The following is a 19,564-nucleotide window of genomic DNA, read 5'->3' on the forward strand; positions in this document are numbered from 1 at the left end:
TGGGAGGGTTTCTTTCTGGGGGGATGGACTAGAGAATGGACCTCGGGCCTCCACCTGGCCGGACAGAAGGACGCCGTGCAGGGAACAGGTGCCTCTGTGGCCCCCTGGCCCACATGCAGGTGCAGCGAGACCCACGGGAGGTGCACAGGAGCACCCGAGTCCCCACGCGCGTGCTGCCCCCAGTTTCCTAGCTCCAGCCTTGGCATGGGACCTGCCCTGGTGTCAGCCAGCAGCTCACATGTTCTTGGAGAATCTCTGGTTGGTTTTGTTTTCTTTCGTTGGCTTGACTGCGTATACATCTTGGTTCTGAGAGGGAGAAAGAGCCATCTTCTTTCATCCTTTTCCTGCATTCTCTGCACCCTCACTTCTGAGCTCTGATCTCTTCTCGATTCCTCTCGTCGCCACCACCGACCCCAGGCCTCTCGTTCGATGGTTTTCTACCAGGACTCACATCCATCACTTTTAGGCTATCTAGAGGCATGGGAAGCCCTCCAGCTTCTTAGGAGCTGCTACCAAAAAAGTGCATGCATCATACACATGCTTTTTCATAAAACTTCAGGGAGCTCAGAGACCGCCCCCCCCCCCATATCTCATCAGGGGAGCTCCAGTGAAGAGCCCCCGAGTTAAGTGACAAGCAGGAGGGAAGCCGCCACGTGACCCGCTCAGTGTTCAGAAGAGGGTGTGCACCGTTCCCCGAGGATGTGTGGGCCGGGGTCTGTAGTGTCTGGATTCTGAGCGTGGAGGGGAGAGGAGATGAGGGTAAGAAACTGAGGGGTTGACTGAGTTCGAGACAAGATCTAGTGCCTGGTTAGCTGGGTTCTTAGCTGCTGACGCAGATCACAGGTTCAGTTCCGGGCCCTCTGGGGCTCAGGTGCCCGGAAGCCAGGCAGGGGCACCATTGTAAACCCATCCTTGGACCCTGGGCTCCTGCTGAGCGGGACCCACGCATGCTCACATGGCGGGCAGCGTCCCTCACCCACAGCCGTTCTCTGCTGAGATTCCATCAGAAGGAGCAGGGCCACGATGGGCGAGCGTTCGGAGCCGGTGGACCTTTACATCTGATGTCCCGGCCCCTTTCCTGTGAAGCCTTGTGTTCGTCACCCCTTCCCTCCTCTCAGTGCCCCCCCGTGTCCCCCCCCACTTCCCAGGTGGGAACCAAGAGTGACAGAGGCACAGGCGTGGGGAGGCTCGGGGGGCGGGGAGGGCCCGAGAACCAGCCTCCTGTCCCCAGGGCTCTGCCCTCCCACGTTCTCTGTGGCACGTAGGACAGCAGGAGTGCCAACCTCACGTGGGTTTGTTACAAATACTAACTAAGCGTGATTAGTGTGTCCGGCACATGCTTTGTCTTTGGGACCATTATCCTCATTATTGGGGGGTCATACTGCTGCGATTATTATCCAGCTGATGGAGTCTGCTCTGCCCTGGGAGTTAGTTGTTCTTCAGCTTCAAGTGTATGAAGCATTTACTCTCTTTACCCTCAAGGTCCGTTCAGTTTTACACCTACTTCACAGCCAAGAAATCCAAGAGGCAGACGGTTAACGTGCTCAAGGCCGGGGAGGCCGGCAGAGGGGAGGCCGAGCCCGATCGGAGCCCAGATGGCCTGGAGGTGGAGCCCGTGCTGCCCCCCCCCCCCCCGTAAACGGGGTCCTTGTCACTCTGTTGTCACCAGCAGGGAGAGCTGTGCCTTCCAGGCCCGAGGAACACAGGACAGGTTGAAGGGAGGAGTGTCGGGGTCAGGGCTGGGAACAGGACTGCCCCCAGAAAAGCGAGGAGGGAGAGGAGGGGGGCCTCCCGGAGCCGGCACGGAGGACCACGGAGGGGCAGGCTAGGAGGACGGCCCGGCCTCTTCAGCTCCGCAGCTGCCCACCAGAGACGTCAGGGGAGGGGATATGGGGATGTGTGTGTAGGTAGAGCTGATTCACTCGGTTACACAGCAGAAACTCACACACCATTGTCAAGCAGTGATACTCCAGTAAAGACGTTAAAAATAAACAAACACCAAAGACGCGAGAGAATGAGCTTCTGGATCCAGGCCTGTTTCCAGAAACGGACCGGGTTGCCCCCAGCCCCTGGCTCCCCTCCGTTCTGCCCTCCAGCAGCCTCCTCGGGGCGGGGAGTGTCTTGTTCTCCCCACTTAGTTCTGGGCGCGGCCCGGGTCTGGCCTGTCGCGGCCCCGTGGTAGCGGTTGGCTGGCCGGGCGGCACCTGTGGGGCCTCCTGCCGCTGCTTTTCTCCATCGAACCGTCCCCCTCCTCCTCCCTGCCGAGCCCCCGCATTCCTTCAGATGCTGGGGTCACCACGGCCTCTCCTTCCCGGCTTCATCTCTGCTCCCTGTGGTCTGTATTCTCCCCCTGAGCGCAGCGCGCTGGTTGGCCCTGCCCGCTGCGGCGCCCCGGAGCCCGGCCGTGGCGGTGGAGGCGGGGAGGGGCTGAGCGGGGCAGCCGCTCGGGGGTGAGGGGTGGAAGGGGACACACAGGGAGAGGACGGCGGGACAGAGAGCCCGAGTGTGGCCGGCGGGACTCGGGGACAGCGCTGAGCGTCGGTGGGTGAGACGAGGAAAACGCGTAGCCCTGATAAATATTTGTAGAAGGGATTAATTAACGGTGGAGGGGAACAGTCAATACCGGAAGCTGTCGTAGATACTGAAGAACTAAGAACAGAGAAACACCTCGTTTGGGTCTGTAGACAGCGCTCTTTATAGCAGCGTGGGAACATGTCATGCTGTTTGTTGCCCTGTTCGTTCATCTTCCATGGATCCACGCATCACCTACTATGAGTGAACGTAGCCGTGTGTGTGTGTGTGTGTGTGTGTGTGTGTGTGTGTGTGTGTGTGTCAGTCAGTGTGTGGACTTGAAAGCGAATAAGGCATCTTTGTCCTCAGGGAACTTAGTATCTGGTTGTGAAGGTCAGCAATCTGTACAAACGAGGTGAAAGCAGGAGGTGGTGAGCGCAGCAAGAGTTCGGAACAGCGGTGGGGGAGTTTGCAGATAACATGCATAAAGTGCGCGTTAGACACAGACTGTCAGTCACCCTCCGAGGGCACGTGCCTCAGCCTCGGGAGGGTCTGTGAGGCTCTGACCCAGATGAACGGGCTGAGCTCCTTCCAGCCCCAGAATCGGGCCATGGCTCCGCCAGGCAAGTCAGAGCAGGTGCCCTGGGGGACCCTCTGGCCCAGGCCAAGGAGGGTGCTCGGCCGATCATTGACCGTTGCCAGATGTGCAGACTTTAACGTCGGTGCTAAACCCTCCTCTCGTCTGCACAGCCGTCTGTTGGTGACGGTGTCCGGTCGACTGTGTTACGTCCTTAGCATGTTAGAGGGGCCGTGGCAGCAGCCAGACAGGTCCGTGCTGGTGCACTGCGCATGCGCGCACACACCCGCCGCCGCCGCCGCCGCCGCCCAGCAGCACCCTAAGCACAGCCTCTGGTCATGCCAGCATGAGTGCGTTCAGCTGCTTTCAGGAGCCGCCCCCTGAGTAGGGCTGGGAGGGGGAGTGTCCGATGGGGTCTACACTCAAGCCCTGCTCCCCCAGCTACATTTTCCTCAAGCAAACCTGAAAAATAGGCCCTGGGCGTTTTCCACTCCCAGGGTCTCATCAGAACCACCGTGTCTGACCCCTGATCTGAGGGCGAGGAGAGAGCGTTGTTCCCAGTGTCCCCTGCTCGATGGAGCGGGGTCACGTTCCCAGGACGCCCCCAGTGCTTTGTCCTGCTCCTCAGCATCCCCAGGAACTGCGTGGGTTTGAGAAACAGGTGCTGCCTTTTACCGTAAGCCACAGGACCGGGTGCCTCCTGGAAGAAGGTAGAGTGTCATGTTGAGTGACATGAGAACCCATTTCGCCGCACGGACTTGGGGAGCTCTTTTCTGAGTAGAAATAAGTCCTGACTGAAGCCGCCGGGACGGAGGAGCAGGGCAAGTGAGCCTGGCAGCCGGGCTCTGAGCCAAGCTGAGACAGGGCTCCACGTGGTGGGCGGCGGCTTCGCGGGTGTGTTGCTAGAACATTCTCTTGCCCCTCCGTCCACCCCCCCCCCCCCCGTCCCCACCCAGCACTGTTGTCAGACCACTGTCTCCGGTTATAAAGCAGGTTATATTTGCTCAGCAGCCATGTATTGAGTACCGGGATTTGAGACATAAGAAGGTGAAATTAAGCAGATGACTTAACTCCAGTATCTTTCTATATAAAATTCCTCTGTATGAGGAGAGGACCATTGTTTCCTGCTTCTTGAATGTACGTGGGGGTAAAGTGAATCATGGAAAACTACTTTGTGCAGAGAACCTGTGTATTGAGAAACAGAAGGAGGGGGAGAAAAGATACTAAAAGTATACGCAGCACAGGCTCCAGGCCCAAGCCCCACAGGGCCCGGCCAGCACCCCCGTGACAGATCAGCCCCAGACATCTCAGCGGAGTTTCCTTTCTCTCTGCTATTCATTTCTTAATTTTCGTTAGCCCTCGATTCATTCTAGCTAAAAAGTAGTTCCTCTTTCAGATACAAATACGTTTAAAATGAAAACACAAATATTTTACAAATAAAAATATTACGGCACTGCCACTTTTTTTCATTCTTTTATTCAGCAAGTATTATTTGAGTTCCTGCCATGGACGCGATTTCAAGTTCACATTCAAAATAAACCTGGAGAGAGAAATTCAGGGTCGATAATAATAGTAATACCAACAGTAGTTGCTAGTATTTATTGGGGGCTTACATCGTGCCAGTTATTATGCTGGGTAATTTTCATTCATCGAGTTATTTAATCTGCACGACCACCATGTGAGAGAAGGTCCAGTAACTGTTACCACTGACTCGGGAAGCAGGAAACAGAGAGGTTAAGAAATTTGTGCGGAGTCACACAGCTGATAGAGCCAGGAAGCTGAATCAGTGCAGCTTCAGAACAATAAAACATCATTTCTTCTGTAATACCTCGTACGTGTACCTGTCGAGTTTAGGGATGGAGAGTTTCCCCTGAAACTCCAGCTGTCCAAGCCCGGATCTCACAGTTTCTTGACAGCCACGAGGTGGAAGGCCTTGGTCTTCCATAGTCCACGGAGGAACCTGTTGCTTATCTTTTAGGATGACCTGTGCAGTCTGGGAGGAGGCGTTTGGGAAGAGGGTGCTGGGTTGGCACAGGCTGCGTGGTGACACACGAGTCCCCAGGGCAGCTGGGGCGAGTGTGCCATCCCGGAGCTCTCTGCCCATGTCCCCTGCCCTCTCTTTTTGGAAATGGGTGAAGTGGGCCTATTGCTGACGTTGCCTCTCTCTTTCCCCCCTCCCCGCAGGCATGAATGCTTTACAGTTACAGAACCTGGCAACGCTGGCAGCGGCTGCAGCCGCAGCCCAGACCTCAGCCACTACCACCAATGCAAATCCTCTCTCCACCACGAGCAGCGCCCTAGGAGCCCTCACCAGTCCCGGTAAGGGGTCATCCTGCCTCTGGGAGACAGGACCCAGGGGTCAGTGCCAAGTGCAGGGTGGACGCGTCCAGACTGAGCCGGGCACCAGGCTTGATTACCTATTTAATTTCCTTTTTTGTTTGCCTGTTTTTAACTTATTTTTTTGTTGTTGAAGTACAGTTAATTTCTGCTGTACAGCAGAGTGATTCAGTTATACATGCATATATATTGTTTTCCATATTCTTTTTCATTGTGGTTTGTCACAGGATATTGAATCTAGTTCCCTGTGCTAGACAGTAAGACCTTGTTGTTTATCCATTCTCTATATAATAGTTTGCACCTGCTAATCCCAAACTCCCAATCCTTCCCTCTCTCACCCCCCTCCCCCTTGGCAACCACGAGTCTGTTCTCTGTGTCTGTGAGTCTGTTTCATAGGTAGGTTCATTTGTGTCATATTTTAGATCCTACATATAGGTGATATCATGTGGTATCTGTCTTTCTCTTTCTGACTTCACTTAGTATGATAGATAATCTCTAGGTCCACCCATGTCGCTGCAAATGGCATTGTTTTTTTCTTTTTTATGGCTGAGTAATGTTCACCACATTTTCTTTATCCATTCCTCTGTCGATGGACATTTAGGTCGTCTCCACGTCTTGGCTATTGTAAATAGTGCTGCTGTGAACATAGGGGTGCATATATCTTTTAAAGAAACAAAGTTTGACCGTGTGTGTTTTTATCCTCCAAGGATAAAATGAGAAAAAAAGTTTTGCGAGGGAGTCCACCCTGGTATTGATTCTCGCGCATTGATTTTGTTTGAAAAATGTGCTGTCGCTTCAGTCCTCGTGAGGTTTCCCCATGATGAGAAGCCTCAGTCTCTCAGGAATGCTCTTTTCTCATGTTATTTTTTGTTGTGTTTTTGGTTTTGGTTTAGCAATTTAAGAATTCTCTGTTAAATCTCAAAATCCTGAATCATCTTAGTCACGATATTTCACACCAGCTCCATCCTTTACATTTGATTTTCAACACCATGGCCTAGAGGGGACCATCTTTGTTGTTCCTTTGTGGTCCAATTCTGGGCCATGTCATTTAAAGTGGTTTTTCTTCTTTTTCCCCCACCTTAGAAATTCTGTTGCCTTATTCAAAGGCAGATGCCGTTTTCTTTTTCATAGGAGCCAGACCTAATGTGGTTGCTTAGACACCTGGATTTGTTTTTTAAGAAGCGTTTTGCTGGCTTGCCTTCCTCTCTGTGTTTTCTGGGCCTTGGTGGATGATCTCAGCTTCTCCTCTGGTACGTGGAGGAGTTGCCTGAACAACGTACAAGCCCCCTTCTAACTGGAATCCCCAAGGCCCTCTTATCAGCTGCCCCCAAAAGATGAGCTAACTGTCCAACACTCTTTTATGTCGTAGTGTGGAGATTTCTTTCAGAAAAAATGGAGAAGGGAAGCTATAGCACCTGGCAGACCAGCTTTGTTAAGGCTTCCAACTTCAGAGAGCAGTGAAGCTGCCACAGCCCTTGATCTGTTTACATAACATTGTGTTTCTAACACATTTCCTTCTGAGTACAGTTTTGAGGGAGAAACCTAAGAGATGCTTAGGAGAGGCCGGAACTTGTATCCTCCACCTCATCTCAAAGCAACAGCACATGGGATGTTGCCTTCATTCTTGAAATGTCTTCAAAAATGTACCATGACTACATGTGGGCCTCATTTCATGCAACAGATAATATTCCTGAGACATCAGCTTTGTCGTTTTTTTTCAAGAGATTAAGTTATAACTCTAATGCAAAACATAAACTGGTTATTTAAATCCTTTTTAAGACATACACATTTTTGACATGGTATATTCCCGCTTATGAAAATAATAGTGATTTTTTTTTCTTAAAAACAAATTAAATATTTGACCTCGCTAATGTATCTGTTTTAGAAATCAGCTTGAAAAGTGTTTTTAAATGAGAATTATTGTCTCCCTGTGAGGACTGTGAAAAGATTACATTAAACCAGCACAGACTCTGTACACCTGAAACTAACACAACATTGTAAATCAACTCTACTCCAATAAAAATTAAAAAACAGCACAGAGCATTGTACATGCATTTTATACGTTTATACATGGATCTTTAGCAGCTGATATTTTAAACTGTATTTTGTTTGGAGTGAAACAACTAAACATCCCTCAATCTGAATGCTTTTTTAATTGTTCATATGAAAAGGAAGAAGATTGGCTTTTTTTTTTTTTTTTTTTGTGGTATGTGGGCCTCTCACTGTTGTGGCCTTTCCCGTTGCGGAGCACAGGCTCCGGACGTGCAGGCTCAGTGGCCATGGCTCACGGGCCCAGCCGCTCCGCGGCATGTGGGATCCTCCCGGACCAGGGCACGAACCCGTGTCCCCTGCATCAGCAGGCGGATTCTCAACCACTGCGCCACCAGGGAAGCCCCAAAGATTGGCTTTTTTTAAACAAAAAAGAGAAAGCAATATTGACTTTACTTTGGCAAAAGTAAATGATTGTAATGTTTCCAAACTTGGCTTTCAGCCTTGACTCCCTTGTATTTAGAGTAATCAGCAGAAACTCACCACATGGTTGGTTAACAAGGTGGAGAAAAAAGAAAACTCTTTTTGCTATGAAGACTTTTCCTTAAATGGCAAGGAGCCAGAGTCCACCGTTTGGCCCATCAGCCCTTAAAGAGTTTTCTGTTGTAGTTACACTGAAATTATTCTGCTGTTCCAGAAGTGACCATTCTCGTGATGGACATTTTGGTTAAGGGTATGTGGCCTGTTGTTTGCTTGGCAAGGTTCATTCGACTTTACGAAAATATATTCTTCCGTTGTGATATCTGTGCAGGACTGTGCCCAGGACATTCCAGAGAATCAGAATTGATACTCGCACGTTTTGTTCTCCTTTAAGAAGGCTCGTTGGTTTAAGAAGCCAAGTGCAAAAGTGTCTGTTAGGGCTTCCCTGGTGGCGCAGTGGTTGCGAGCCCACCTGCCGATGCAGGGGACACGGGTTCGTGCCCCGGTCCGGGAGGATCCCACGTGACGCGGAGCGGCTGGGCCCGTGAGCCATGGCCGCTGAGCTTGCGCGTCCGGAGCCTGTGCTCCGCAGCGGGAGAGGCCACAGCAGTGAGAGGCCCGCGTACCACACACACAAAAAAAGTGTCTATCAGCTGATCAGTGTCGATATTGTAATTGACAGCTAGTGCTTTGAGCGTCTGTATAGCCTTGGGCGCTGGCCTGGGTGCTGGGGACCCAGCAGTGAATGGATATATACACTCCCCGCCTCCGGGAGTCTCCCCTTCTATTAGGGGAACTCGGACAATGTGCCGTGTGTGTGCCAGGCAAGCGCTGTGAGCAGAGAGACGGGGCAGAATAAGATGGAGAGAGTGGAAGGGGTTGAAGAAGGCTTTCCCCCTCTGGAAAGGTGGCCTTTGAGCAGAAACCTGAAGAGAGTGAAGGAAGCACGTAGATCATCCGGAGAAAGGGTGTCCAGGCAGAGGACAGAGCAAGTACAGGCTGTGAGGCAGGAGGAGGCCTGGCAGCATCACAGTCTCCCGTGGAAGGCGTGGTGCTGAGCAGGGGCGGAGGGAGAGGTGAGAGGTGAAGGGTGAGGGGTAAGAGAGAAGGTCCATGTACATGGGTCCATTCCATCCAGTATGGTCAGAAGCACAAATACATAGTGACCTTCTTAAAATGCAGGGCACCCAAAACAGCCTAAGAAGATAGCCAGAATATTTAAGGAACTTGAAACATATTTGACCATTTTCAGCTCTTTCCTGAGACCTGAATGAAAGGGAAAGTGTGTCCTGAGCTGCATTTTCTTTCTTCCCACCTCAGCCAAGCGCCCTTCCCTCTGCTTTTAACGTGGTGTCTGGCCCTTCTGGACATTCTGCCAGCGGACGCGTCAGGGCGAGTGGTTTTTTCTCTTCTCTGTTGAGGAAGGGTTTGCATAAGAGCTGAAAGTATTTGATTAGAATCCTGAAGTGTAGCAGCAGAAACTATTTAAATCTACGTTTCAGTGATTTTTCTTAAGTGTAACTAAAAAAAATCCGGCATTTAAGTGCAAGTAAATTATTTGTCTAATTTCCATCAGGGACTCTTTCAAAGTCACAAGAAAGGTGGTTAGTAAGAATTCATGACTCTCCACTTCATCAGAGCAATTTCCCAGGAGATAAAAGAGATAGAAAGCTGGTCCCAAGGCCAATGTGATTTTTTTATTTTCTAAATAATGAAAAACAGGGCTTCCAGTTGAACCGTGAACCAGTCCATTCAAAGTGTTAAGTGAATCAAAGCTTCAGCCCACCCTCCTGCACAGGCCTTGTTTTTACCCTGTTTTTAAAGGTAGATGTCTCTTATGCTTCAGACAAATCCATCTAGAAAGTAAAGGGACAACTCAGTCCTCAAAACTATTAATTTTTTTAATAATTGTAAATTTATCATTTCTATTTTGCACACCCAGGAACAAGCTCCCTATAACATTATTATAAATGATTTTAAACAGTCTATGCTTTAAGACATAAAAGATTAAGCATTAATTTTTTAAAAATATCCCCTTCAGCAATAAATAGGTTTCTTTGTCTCCGGGCCTTGAAATAAACATTAAAATCATCTCAGTTATCTTGGTGATGAAATGATTCAACCTTTGAGAACATTTCTCAAAGAAAGCAGAGTTAAAATTAAAACATTTTTTTAAAAAAATCATCTCAGTTGCCCATGGTTAGAATAAGTGTTTCTTGCAATTATCAGATGATAGGGAATAAAGTTAGAAATTCAATCATGAAAAAATAAAAACCAAGTAAACGCATATTATGCCTTAAGTGAGTTCCTCTGAGGTCTTTTGAAGCCTAATTTAATCGTGTTTCTTGTCTTTTATTTTGATATGATAATTTTTTCTTTGTTTACTTCAATCTCCTATTTAGTTAATTAACTTTTGGATCATTTCTTCTTACCCGATTTTCAACCTGTTTTTGAGGCATGAGTCTCGATATTGGTATAAAGAAGCAAATTGTCTGTAAGGCATGTGGCTAGGTCTTAAAGAAAGATAATAATATCTGTCTTCTACCCAGCTTGTAGATTTGTTGCCTTTGCCTGGTAATTTTGAGAACTTGTGCAAAAGGGTTATCATTACCACACGCGAACATTGCTCTGGCATTTTCTGTCTGAAACATAATGTCGCATTCATGTACCACATTATTCCACTGACCTTCTTCTATTTTCTTTTTTCTTTTTTATAAAAGGATGTTTTAAAATTCTCCAAATGCTTCTGTTAAGTGCACTCAGTCAAGTGAACACTTCAGGATAATAGATAATTTCTGTCGACAGTGGAAGGCATTTTAAAATGCTAGGGAGCATTTTTCCATTCCTACCATTGGCTTTTCACATAGTTTACCCTCTGAAGTCTAGGAAGTATTTTTTCCCATCTTCAAGACACGGCCCGCCTCCTTGCAGGCGGTGAAGCTTCCTTGTGGACTCTTTGAGGGGAACAGAGACCGGGGGTGTTTCCATGGGATTCAGACCTTTCCCGGGCTCCTCACATAAGGAGGGCCAGCAAGTGGGCCCCTCCAGTGTCACCCACCGCTGTCACCAAGCTGTCTGAGCGGTGGGGACCTGGAACTATCCTCCGAGTCTTCCCAGGGCCCTTCAGTGTTACGAGAGGCTTTTGTCCCTTCACTAAGTGTCTCTGCACGTGTGTCACGTGAGAACTCGCATCGTGGGAAGAGATGGATTCACAGGCAGACGTAGCCCACATTCTGGAGCCTTCTGCTCGGCAGGGCAAGTCCATGAAAATGAGTTGAGCCTGCACTGCCCCGTCCAGGCCGTCACATGCGGGGGCAGTAGTGTCAGGGTGGAGTCTGATGGGGCCAGGAGAGAGGCACAGGCAGACAGAGGGTGCTGGGAGACGCCATCTCCCCGGGCTGCCGAGTGATGCCGTGACCTCGGGGAGCCTGAAGCCAACCTTCTTCCGGAAACCTGTTGTTCCTGCCGCCTCCCATCCCCGTTGAGACGCCCTCCCCCTCTCGCTGACCCAGGCTCAGCAGGTGAAGAGACCTTTGCAGCCAGCCTCTGGTTCACTGTCATCTCATCAGTCACCGTGCCCAGTCGGTTCTCTCTCTGAAACGTCTTGTTTCCCCTCCCACTGACACCCCCTTGGGTGAAGCTCCCTTTGTCCCGTCAGTGCCGCCACCAGCTCCATCTTGCACACTGTTAACAAAGCCAGCAGCTCGGTTCAGACACTTTGCACGCGGTTCACTGTGGTCTCACCTAGAGCAGAGCAAACTCCTTAGCATGGCCTTGGGAGCTCCCTGACCTGCCTGCGTCCTTTCTCCCCAGAACCGCCGCGGCCCCCCAGCCCCCAGCCGCCTACCCTCCAGCAAAACCGGGCTGCTTCCTCCCCCCAAACACACTGTCCGCCTTCTTGCCTTTGCTAAACCTACCGGCTGCTCTGCCTTGAATATCTTCCCTCCAGTTTCCTCCTGTGAAAACCTCCTACATCGCTCCTTTATTACAGCCTCAATGGTTGGGAAGATTCATGAGTGGGTCTAAAATTGGTGCTTTTAATGCACATTATAAAAAGTATAGGTTATACTGCTTTCCATAGATTAAGCAGCAGTTAAAAAAAATGTTTTCTAGTAATTAATAAAAATTGCTTTTAGTAGTCTCATACTTATCTCTTAAGAATCAGTGCAAATGTCGTCTCCACCATGAAGCCTTCTGGAAAGAATTAATTGCTTCCACAATGTATTTCTAATATAAATACGTACCTCGTTCTAAACCTGGGCCACACGCAGGCTCCTTGGTAAGGAGCTGTACTAGAATCTCCCTGAGGGCGGATTGGAGGGAAAGAGGAGCCGTTGAGCAGGGAAGCAATGGTCCATCAATGCCTCAAGTCTGCCCTCCTGTACGGTCATAGTACGTTCTTCTTACTTCTTCTAAAACACTTATCTCGTTCGCGGGCTGGTGGTTTGGGCGCTTGTCTTTCACCTTCTAGATAGTAAGTCCTGTAAAGTAGGAACAGTTTCTTTACTCGTAACCCCTCTTGCATGTGGAACAGTGTGTCATGCACACTTCAAGTGTTACTTCAGTTGAACAGCAAGTAGAAATACTCGAAGAGAAAGGTTTGAAAGCCGCGTTTTCCGTCTAGCTCAGCGCACGTGTCCCTAAGAAGGACCCCGGGCCTGTCGTGGGGACGTGTGGCAGGGTCCGCGCCCCTGCCTTACCGCCAGCACTTGGCTCTTGAGTAAATCCCAGCATAGCCGCACCTGCCAGGTGGATGTTCAGGTCTGACGGGTTTCTGAAGAATGAATCGATACTAATGCACATTAAAGTCATAGAAAGCAGGGGTTTTATTCCAATAATTTTACGAAGATTGGCTTTCAAAACATTCTGATGTCGTGATATAGAGTAAGTAAGAGTCTCAGGTCAGGTAAAGGGATTTCATTTGAAAAGAACCATCTGCGCTGCTGTGGGCTTTTGAAAGACCATCTTCAAACGTGCTCTTAATTCCGTGTGCTTTGCCAGCCGCCCTCAGGTGGGCCTCCACGGGGTCCGTGAAGCAGGGCCCCATTTAACTTCGGGGGTATTTTTTTCCTATGCTGCTCTTCAGCATGTTATTAATTCAGGGATCCATTATTCACTTGAAAATTACCTGGGTCTCTTACCTGCCCACGTTTCCCCTTAGGCCTATCTTTTCTCATTGCTTATTATCAAGCAAGTGACTCTCAAGCAGTCAAGTTCTCCCCTTCGTTAGCTACACTTTCAAGTGTCCTAATCAAGCAGAAACAAGTTGGTTTTTAAAATCAGCTATTTTACTTGTGGGGTTGAATCCGTCAAACAGCCTTACATCCTCATTGCTACAGAAAGAGAATGGACATTCCATTTTTTGCTTGTTTTTTTCTAGGTTTCACCCTTTTGTACTTTTTTTTTTTTCTAGAAGGTTTCCACATGTTAACTTGTTCTCGACATTATGGGGCTCGCTTTATTTTCAGCATTGCTAATGGGATTGAACATTATGTAAAATGTTCCATACGTAAAATGTCACTAGAGTGACTATAATTTCCTGATATATTTTTTTCATTCAGTCAAGAAATATGTATTGAGCATCTACTGTGTACCTGGAACGATTCCAGGCATTTGAAACACATCAGTGGACAAAGCTGACCAAACCCCTGCCCTCATGTCGTTTATATTTTCACATTAGCTTTTTAAAACACATATTGACTAAATTCCCACTGTGGTAGAAGGATTTGGTTATTAGTCTTTAAATATAAACTATAGCTTCTACACCCTTTAAAAAAAAAAAAAAACTTTTCATGACCAACTTTTTGGTATACCTTATGCTAAAATTTTGTGAATTAGACCAAGGTGGGGAAAGGAGAGATCTTTCTCTACTTTCTCCCTCTTCTGTAGACTGTACCATTTTTCTATACACTTAATGCAACAAAGAGCTCTGAGAATAGTATTCACCATTAGATTAGATTTGGTAAGTGGCAAAACCAGAAAAAAGAGGAAAGTGTCCTTGACACTTCTGCTCCGTGGCTTCTCAACAGAGGCATTTCATGAAAAGCAAATATTTCAAAAGTCCTTAGGCATTTAAAACATAATCATTGGGAGTGGTCCATCTCTCCAGTAAATGCTTCTTTATTTGGCATTGATCATTCTGCTTCTAGGGTTTAAAAAAGAAAAAGCATGCAAAACCTCCCAACTGGAGTTTTGACGGCCCCTGCATGTGCTGGGCAATTTGATGTGGAATTACCTTTAAATTTCCCTTAACCATCAAGGAAATGAGAAGTCCGTTGGTCCAAATAGCAGAACCGCAGCTCATTGTCTCATTCATTCGTTTCCTGAGCTGCCAGAGTCATCTCAGCGCCTGCCATCAGAACAGCTTCGCACGGTGGCCGGGCTGCCCTGCGCAGTCGATGAGACGCCCCTGCCCTGGAATAGTCTCTTAATAGTCCTGAGCGAATTTAAAGCTTACTAAAGCTGTCCCGCCGAGTGGGTGACGGTAACCTATGGTCCTCCCCTTTGCCGCAGAGCTTGGATTTCTGCAAGCTTGGCCCCGGGGGTGGACACATCCCATCCTTCATTCGTGGGGCTGTCACTCACTCAGGACTCTGGTCCTGCGTTGTTCGGGGTGCACTTTTTCAGTATTTTTAGATAGACGCTCTCGTTCTCCGCATGTTTGCTTCAGTGGCTCTGGAGGCTGTGCTGTGTCCGTGATTCAGTGTAAACGTTGCCCTGCACAGCCTCCTGCACCGTGTGCAGGTCCACGTCATGGCCCCTTGTGAGGTGTGTGTGAGCTCAGAGGCGTGTCTTCTCTACAACGCAGCCACTCGGTGAGACTCCCCCGCCCCCCAAATTATCTATGTTGCTGTCTGATATAACCATGTTATCATTGCTGGCACTAGTAAAAGCATGTATGGAGTGCTTAATTGGGTTTTATATTAGATGGAAAGAGCAACAAAACTCGACTCTAGTCACAACTTCCCAGAGGCTTATGATCTAAGGTCTATGCTTTACGACTTAAAAGCAGCAAAATATAAATGCTTCATTTGTGTGTGGCTTAATCCCTTAAACTGGATGCAGTGGCCACATGCAAAACAAATAAGCAAAATGCCCCAACCTGGACTCTTCTGGTTGAAGAGCAGGAATCAGATAAGGCACAAGGTGTCAGTGACAGCAGAGATTCTGTCTTGAGGAAATGAGGGTAACCTTTAACAGGACAGTTGGCGTTGGAGCCAAAATTATAAGACGAATAGGATTGTGGGAGGTAGAAATGGGAGATTTATCAGATGTGTCAAGCATGAGAAAACACAGAAAAAGCATTCAGTCAGCAAATGGAAATGCATCTCACTTTTCACCAGCAGGAGATGGATGGGAAATAGGAACCAGGGAGGGAGGGCCCTGAAAGCAGTGGCGGAGAAGGTAGAACTTCCTCTTGCAGGCAGTGAAGAGCCATGTAAGGACTCTGAGCGCAAGAGGGTCAGTGATGGCCCTTGGGTACCAATTGGATGTGAGCGAGACAAAGGGAAGGAGTTGAAGATGGAAGTGTATTGAGCCTGGGGACAGTAGGACAGCGCTTTCATTAGTTAGAGGGCAGTCGGGAGCAGGAAGAGTTCATAGTGGAAGATGGTTTGGTTTTATACACGTTGAGCTGAGGCACATGTGAACTGGCCTTTCATTTAAATACATCCCCAAAGCAGATGGGTTACCTGATCCTCGACCTTGCCCTGGGTCAGCTGCAGATGGGGGGAGGTGGGCAGATGTCAGCCAGGTGAGGCCTGGGTGGGATCATTGAGCTAGAATCACCAAACACAGCAGAGCAGGGGCCTGGGGGGTGAAGCCTTGGCTGAGGACTGTGTTTGGGGACAGTCGGGAGGAGCCAGGTGGTGGGAAGGGAGCTCCGGGGAAGCCTTGTATCCGGGGAACCAAGCAGGAAGGAGATGAAGGTGAGCGCAGAGAAGAGGCATTTGATGGGCAGGCAGTTCACCCCCAGGTGGCCAATCACTGCAGCGGAGGCGGGGATGTCATGGTTCCGGAGGGCGGATGTGAGCCTGGAGGCGGGAAGTATGTATTGATATATGACACTTTCATGAAATGTAGTGGTTTCTTTTACAAAGTCTAGCAGGGTCAATAGAAGGAAAAATTTAAAGATGGAGAAACGTAAACATACTTCTAGATTCAGGAGGAGGCAGAACAGGGTAGGAAAGGAAGAGGCCAGCGAGAGGTGAAAACTGATGGACTGAAGGGGATGGAGGTTGGACGGATGGAATCAGACCCTCTTCTAAGCCTCTTATCTGGCGCCTGGAGCAGCGTGTGTGAGGATCTGTCCTGCGTGTCCCCAGCCCCAGGGCAGCAGCCCCCATGCCTGCCTTCCCAGCTGTCCCAGGATTAGGTTATACACTAATGTACGGGACAGGGCACAAAGCCATAAAAATGTTCAGTAAGTGGATGGTGTAGCCTTAAAAGAGGGAATGCTTTGCTGCTGAGACATGAACAGGAGGAGGTCAGGATTGGGGAGGCTGCACAGGATTTGAGACAGAAAGGTATTCGCATCCTGCATAAGTCAAGAATTGAAGTGTCTAGGGCTAGAAACCGAAAAAAGTTCATGCCCGGGACAGAGGTTTAAAAACCAGTTAATCTAAAGAAAGTGATAGAGGAATTACAGTTTCACTTTCTTTCTAGAGTGTGTGGACATCTTGACCAAGAGCTGAAGGACTGTGGTTTAGATCAAGTCATTACATCTTTCTTTGTTTAGTTTTCTCCGTGGTGAAATGATATTGTCCACTTTTACCTTTATTGAACTATTGAGGGAATATGTATATATAATGCGTGCTATTGCTTTTTTGTTTTTATATAAATTTATTTTATTTTTGGCTGTTTGGGTCTTCGTTGCTGTATGCGGGCTTTTCTCTAGTCGCAGCGCGCAGGGGGCTACTCTTTGTTGCGGTGCGCGGGCTTCTCATTGCGGTGGCTTCTCTTGTTGCGGAGCATGGGCTCTAGGCGCGAGGGCTCCGGTAGTTGTGGCACGTGGCCTCAGTAGTTGTGGCTCACGGGCCCTAGAGCGCAGGCTCAGTAGTTGTGCCGCACGGGCTTAGTTGCTCCACGGCATGTGGGATCTTCCCGGACCAGGGCTTGAACCCGTGTCCCCTGCATTGGCAGGCGGATTCTTAACCACTGTGCCACCAGGGAAGCCCTATTGCTTTCTTTTTTTTTTTTTTTTTTTTTAAGACATTAAAGTATCATCTGGGAAAGATGATTATTTAGGAGTGACACTAAATTCTGCTCGTCTGGACAATAAGAAACTAGGTTAAAACTGGAATAAGATCCAGTGATATTTTTTCTCTGAATCTTTGCCTTCAGAAAACAAATATCTCCCCACCCTTCCTAAAAATATTAGAATATAAATGCAGGGAGTAGACCCTTTCCTTCTTTCTGCTTTGGGGCTTAGCTAAAGAAGATGGCAGTGAACTTCAAATTTGACTTGATGTTATAGAACCAACACACCTGCTTATCAAAGACAAAATGCTCTATGGGATTAAATAAAGCACGATAACCATGGTCGGACCCGTTTCCTTGTAGCCGTCACTACTGAGAGTGAAGCCCTCGGAGAGTGGTTTGTTTTTATTTCAGGCAGTATACTGAGTGTGTGCTCCTCTGTGGTCAGTCGGTCATTTGCAAAGGAAACCACCCAAGTAGCTGAAGTGCAGCTCATTAGCATCTCGGACCTTGAACTCTGCCAGGTGACCTCTTGCCAACCTTGGGGTCCTGTTATCAAAAGGAAGATCCTGCCCCCTTTCCGGGACAGACCAGGATCCAGCAGGTCTTCATTCACCTCCCAGTGACACGCACTTGCTTTCCACAGAAATCCGTGTTCCTCACTTTTTCTCTCCAGAGTCCAGAGCTTGGGCAAATCATCCCATTTCATAATCACAAGGAATCTTCACGCTCATCTATCCAGGTGCCTCACTCATGATCCAGAAGAGGAAACAGAAGCCTGCGAGGTTAAATGACGTACCCAAGGGACCACAGGTTGTTACCCGCAGCTGAGGGGGCCACCACTTCTGCCACCCCAGGGGATATTCAAAAGCAGGAGCTCCTGGCGACCTGGAATTGTATTTCTGAGTTTCTTCATCCTTATAAGGAAATCACCACGATTTTTCAATTTGTGTCCATGACCATCTATTTTGAAAAAAAGCAAATATCAGGGCCCAGCTGTGGGGAGGCATGTACTTTTATTTTGGTAATTCATAAGCAAAATATCATTAGAAGGGGAAACAGGTCCAATTTTCCCTTTCCTTTGCTTCATTCCTGTTTGACCCATATAGGCTGAGTTGATATCAATATAAACCGACTGTTTCGAGCTCATGGCCCCAAATTACTCCTTCATTCTTGTGTCCCTCTTCATGGGACTGGGGAGGGTACTGAAAATAGGCAAGGTGAGGAGGTACCTAGGTTGTTGACAACTAATGAAGTAGATTCTTTCTTAGAAACATCACCCAGGGACGGCTCCAACGAGCTCTTGTTAAGTGACAGTTAAAGTGAAGAAAACAGTGGGACCGCAGTCGATGTGAAGAGGTTGATGCTGCCCACATCCATTTCCATACCACTTTCTCACCTCCAGCAACATGTACTGCCACAGAATAATGCTCAGAAAGGACTCAGAGTCCCAACAAGAGACTTTCTTCCTCTGATCCTTCAGACTCAGTGTCCCTCTGGCCCATCTAGAGAACCAATAATGGCTTGTCTGGCCCAGCGTCACACACACCAAGTTGCTGACCGGTCTCCTGGTGAGTTGGAAGTAGGTTAGTGAAGGAAGAAAGTGATGCAGGTGTTTATGGGGGTCACGGACATGCCCGTTACAGATCGTCGGGTAGTGAGATCAGAACACCTTGGAAGCTTTCAACACTGTTTTCTAACCCAAACGGCCACCTCCCGCCCTGTCATCTCTCCTCTCCTCACCCCCCTCCGTCCCCCCAAAAAAACCTTTTAGGGAATAAATTTTAAAATAAGAGGTGTGGTTATTGTGGGATAATTAGACCCCTTAGAAGAGGAGACACTGTTGCTTGGCAAGTCCCCACGGGTGCCTGTGTCACCGCTTCGTGACTGCCCCCTTCCGAGCATCCAAGCTTGTGTGTCTGGTCAATGCAGGCGGTTTTCTCTGTTTGCAGTTATTTTTATTTATTTCCTAAATTACAGAGCCACTGTGCTTACGCCTTCTCAGGGGTCTGTGGAAAGTGTTTCGTGGATGCACTAAAGGCAGATTCTTGGCGTCCTCTATTAATGTTGTCTCGTTGTAGCTTTTGAAAAATCTTGCAGTCCGGGAAAAGTGGGGAGGGGGTTAATGGATGAGAGGCGTGGGCCGTGTCAGAGGCTGATGGCCCCCAAGGACCACTTTTCTACTTTTCTCGGTGGATCTGGAATCTGGAAAAGGAGGAAGAGCCGGGGCTTCCCTGGCGGTCCAGCAGTTAGGACTCCGCGCCTCCACTGCAGGGGGCGCGGCTTCAATCCCTGGTCGGGGAGCTAAGATCCCGCGAGGCGCGCGCGCGGCCCGCACAGCAAAGGGGGAGGAGCCACGTTCCCTACGTTCAGCAGTCAGCCTCCCCGCCAACTGCCGGCCACCCCACCTCGTGCAAAGAATGAGAAGGAAGCCGGTATTTCCTCCATGTCCCTGATCACAGTGCGAGGAGA

The 19,564-nt window shown here is 48.8% G+C and overlaps 1 protein-coding gene across 33 annotated transcripts in view; it reads left to right on the forward strand.

The window, feature by feature from the left end:
• The window catches only part of CELF2 (CUGBP Elav-like family member 2), an 838,781-nt gene that overhangs the window by 785,148 nt on the left and 34,069 nt on the right, over nt 1-19,564 (forward strand). For all 33 annotated transcript variants that reach the window (XM_067030247.1, XM_067030246.1, XM_067030251.1 and 30 more), the window contains one exon: nt 5,273-5,407. In XM_067030247.1, the coding sequence (XP_066886348.1) occupies nt 5,273-5,407 (135 nt within the window). The remainder of the gene's footprint in view (nt 1-5,272; nt 5,408-19,564) is intronic.

This window comes from Kogia breviceps, chromosome 3 (assembly GCF_026419965.1).
Source record: "Kogia breviceps isolate mKogBre1 chromosome 3, mKogBre1 haplotype 1, whole genome shotgun sequence".
NCBI lineage: Eukaryota > Metazoa > Chordata > Mammalia > Artiodactyla > Physeteridae > Kogia > Kogia breviceps.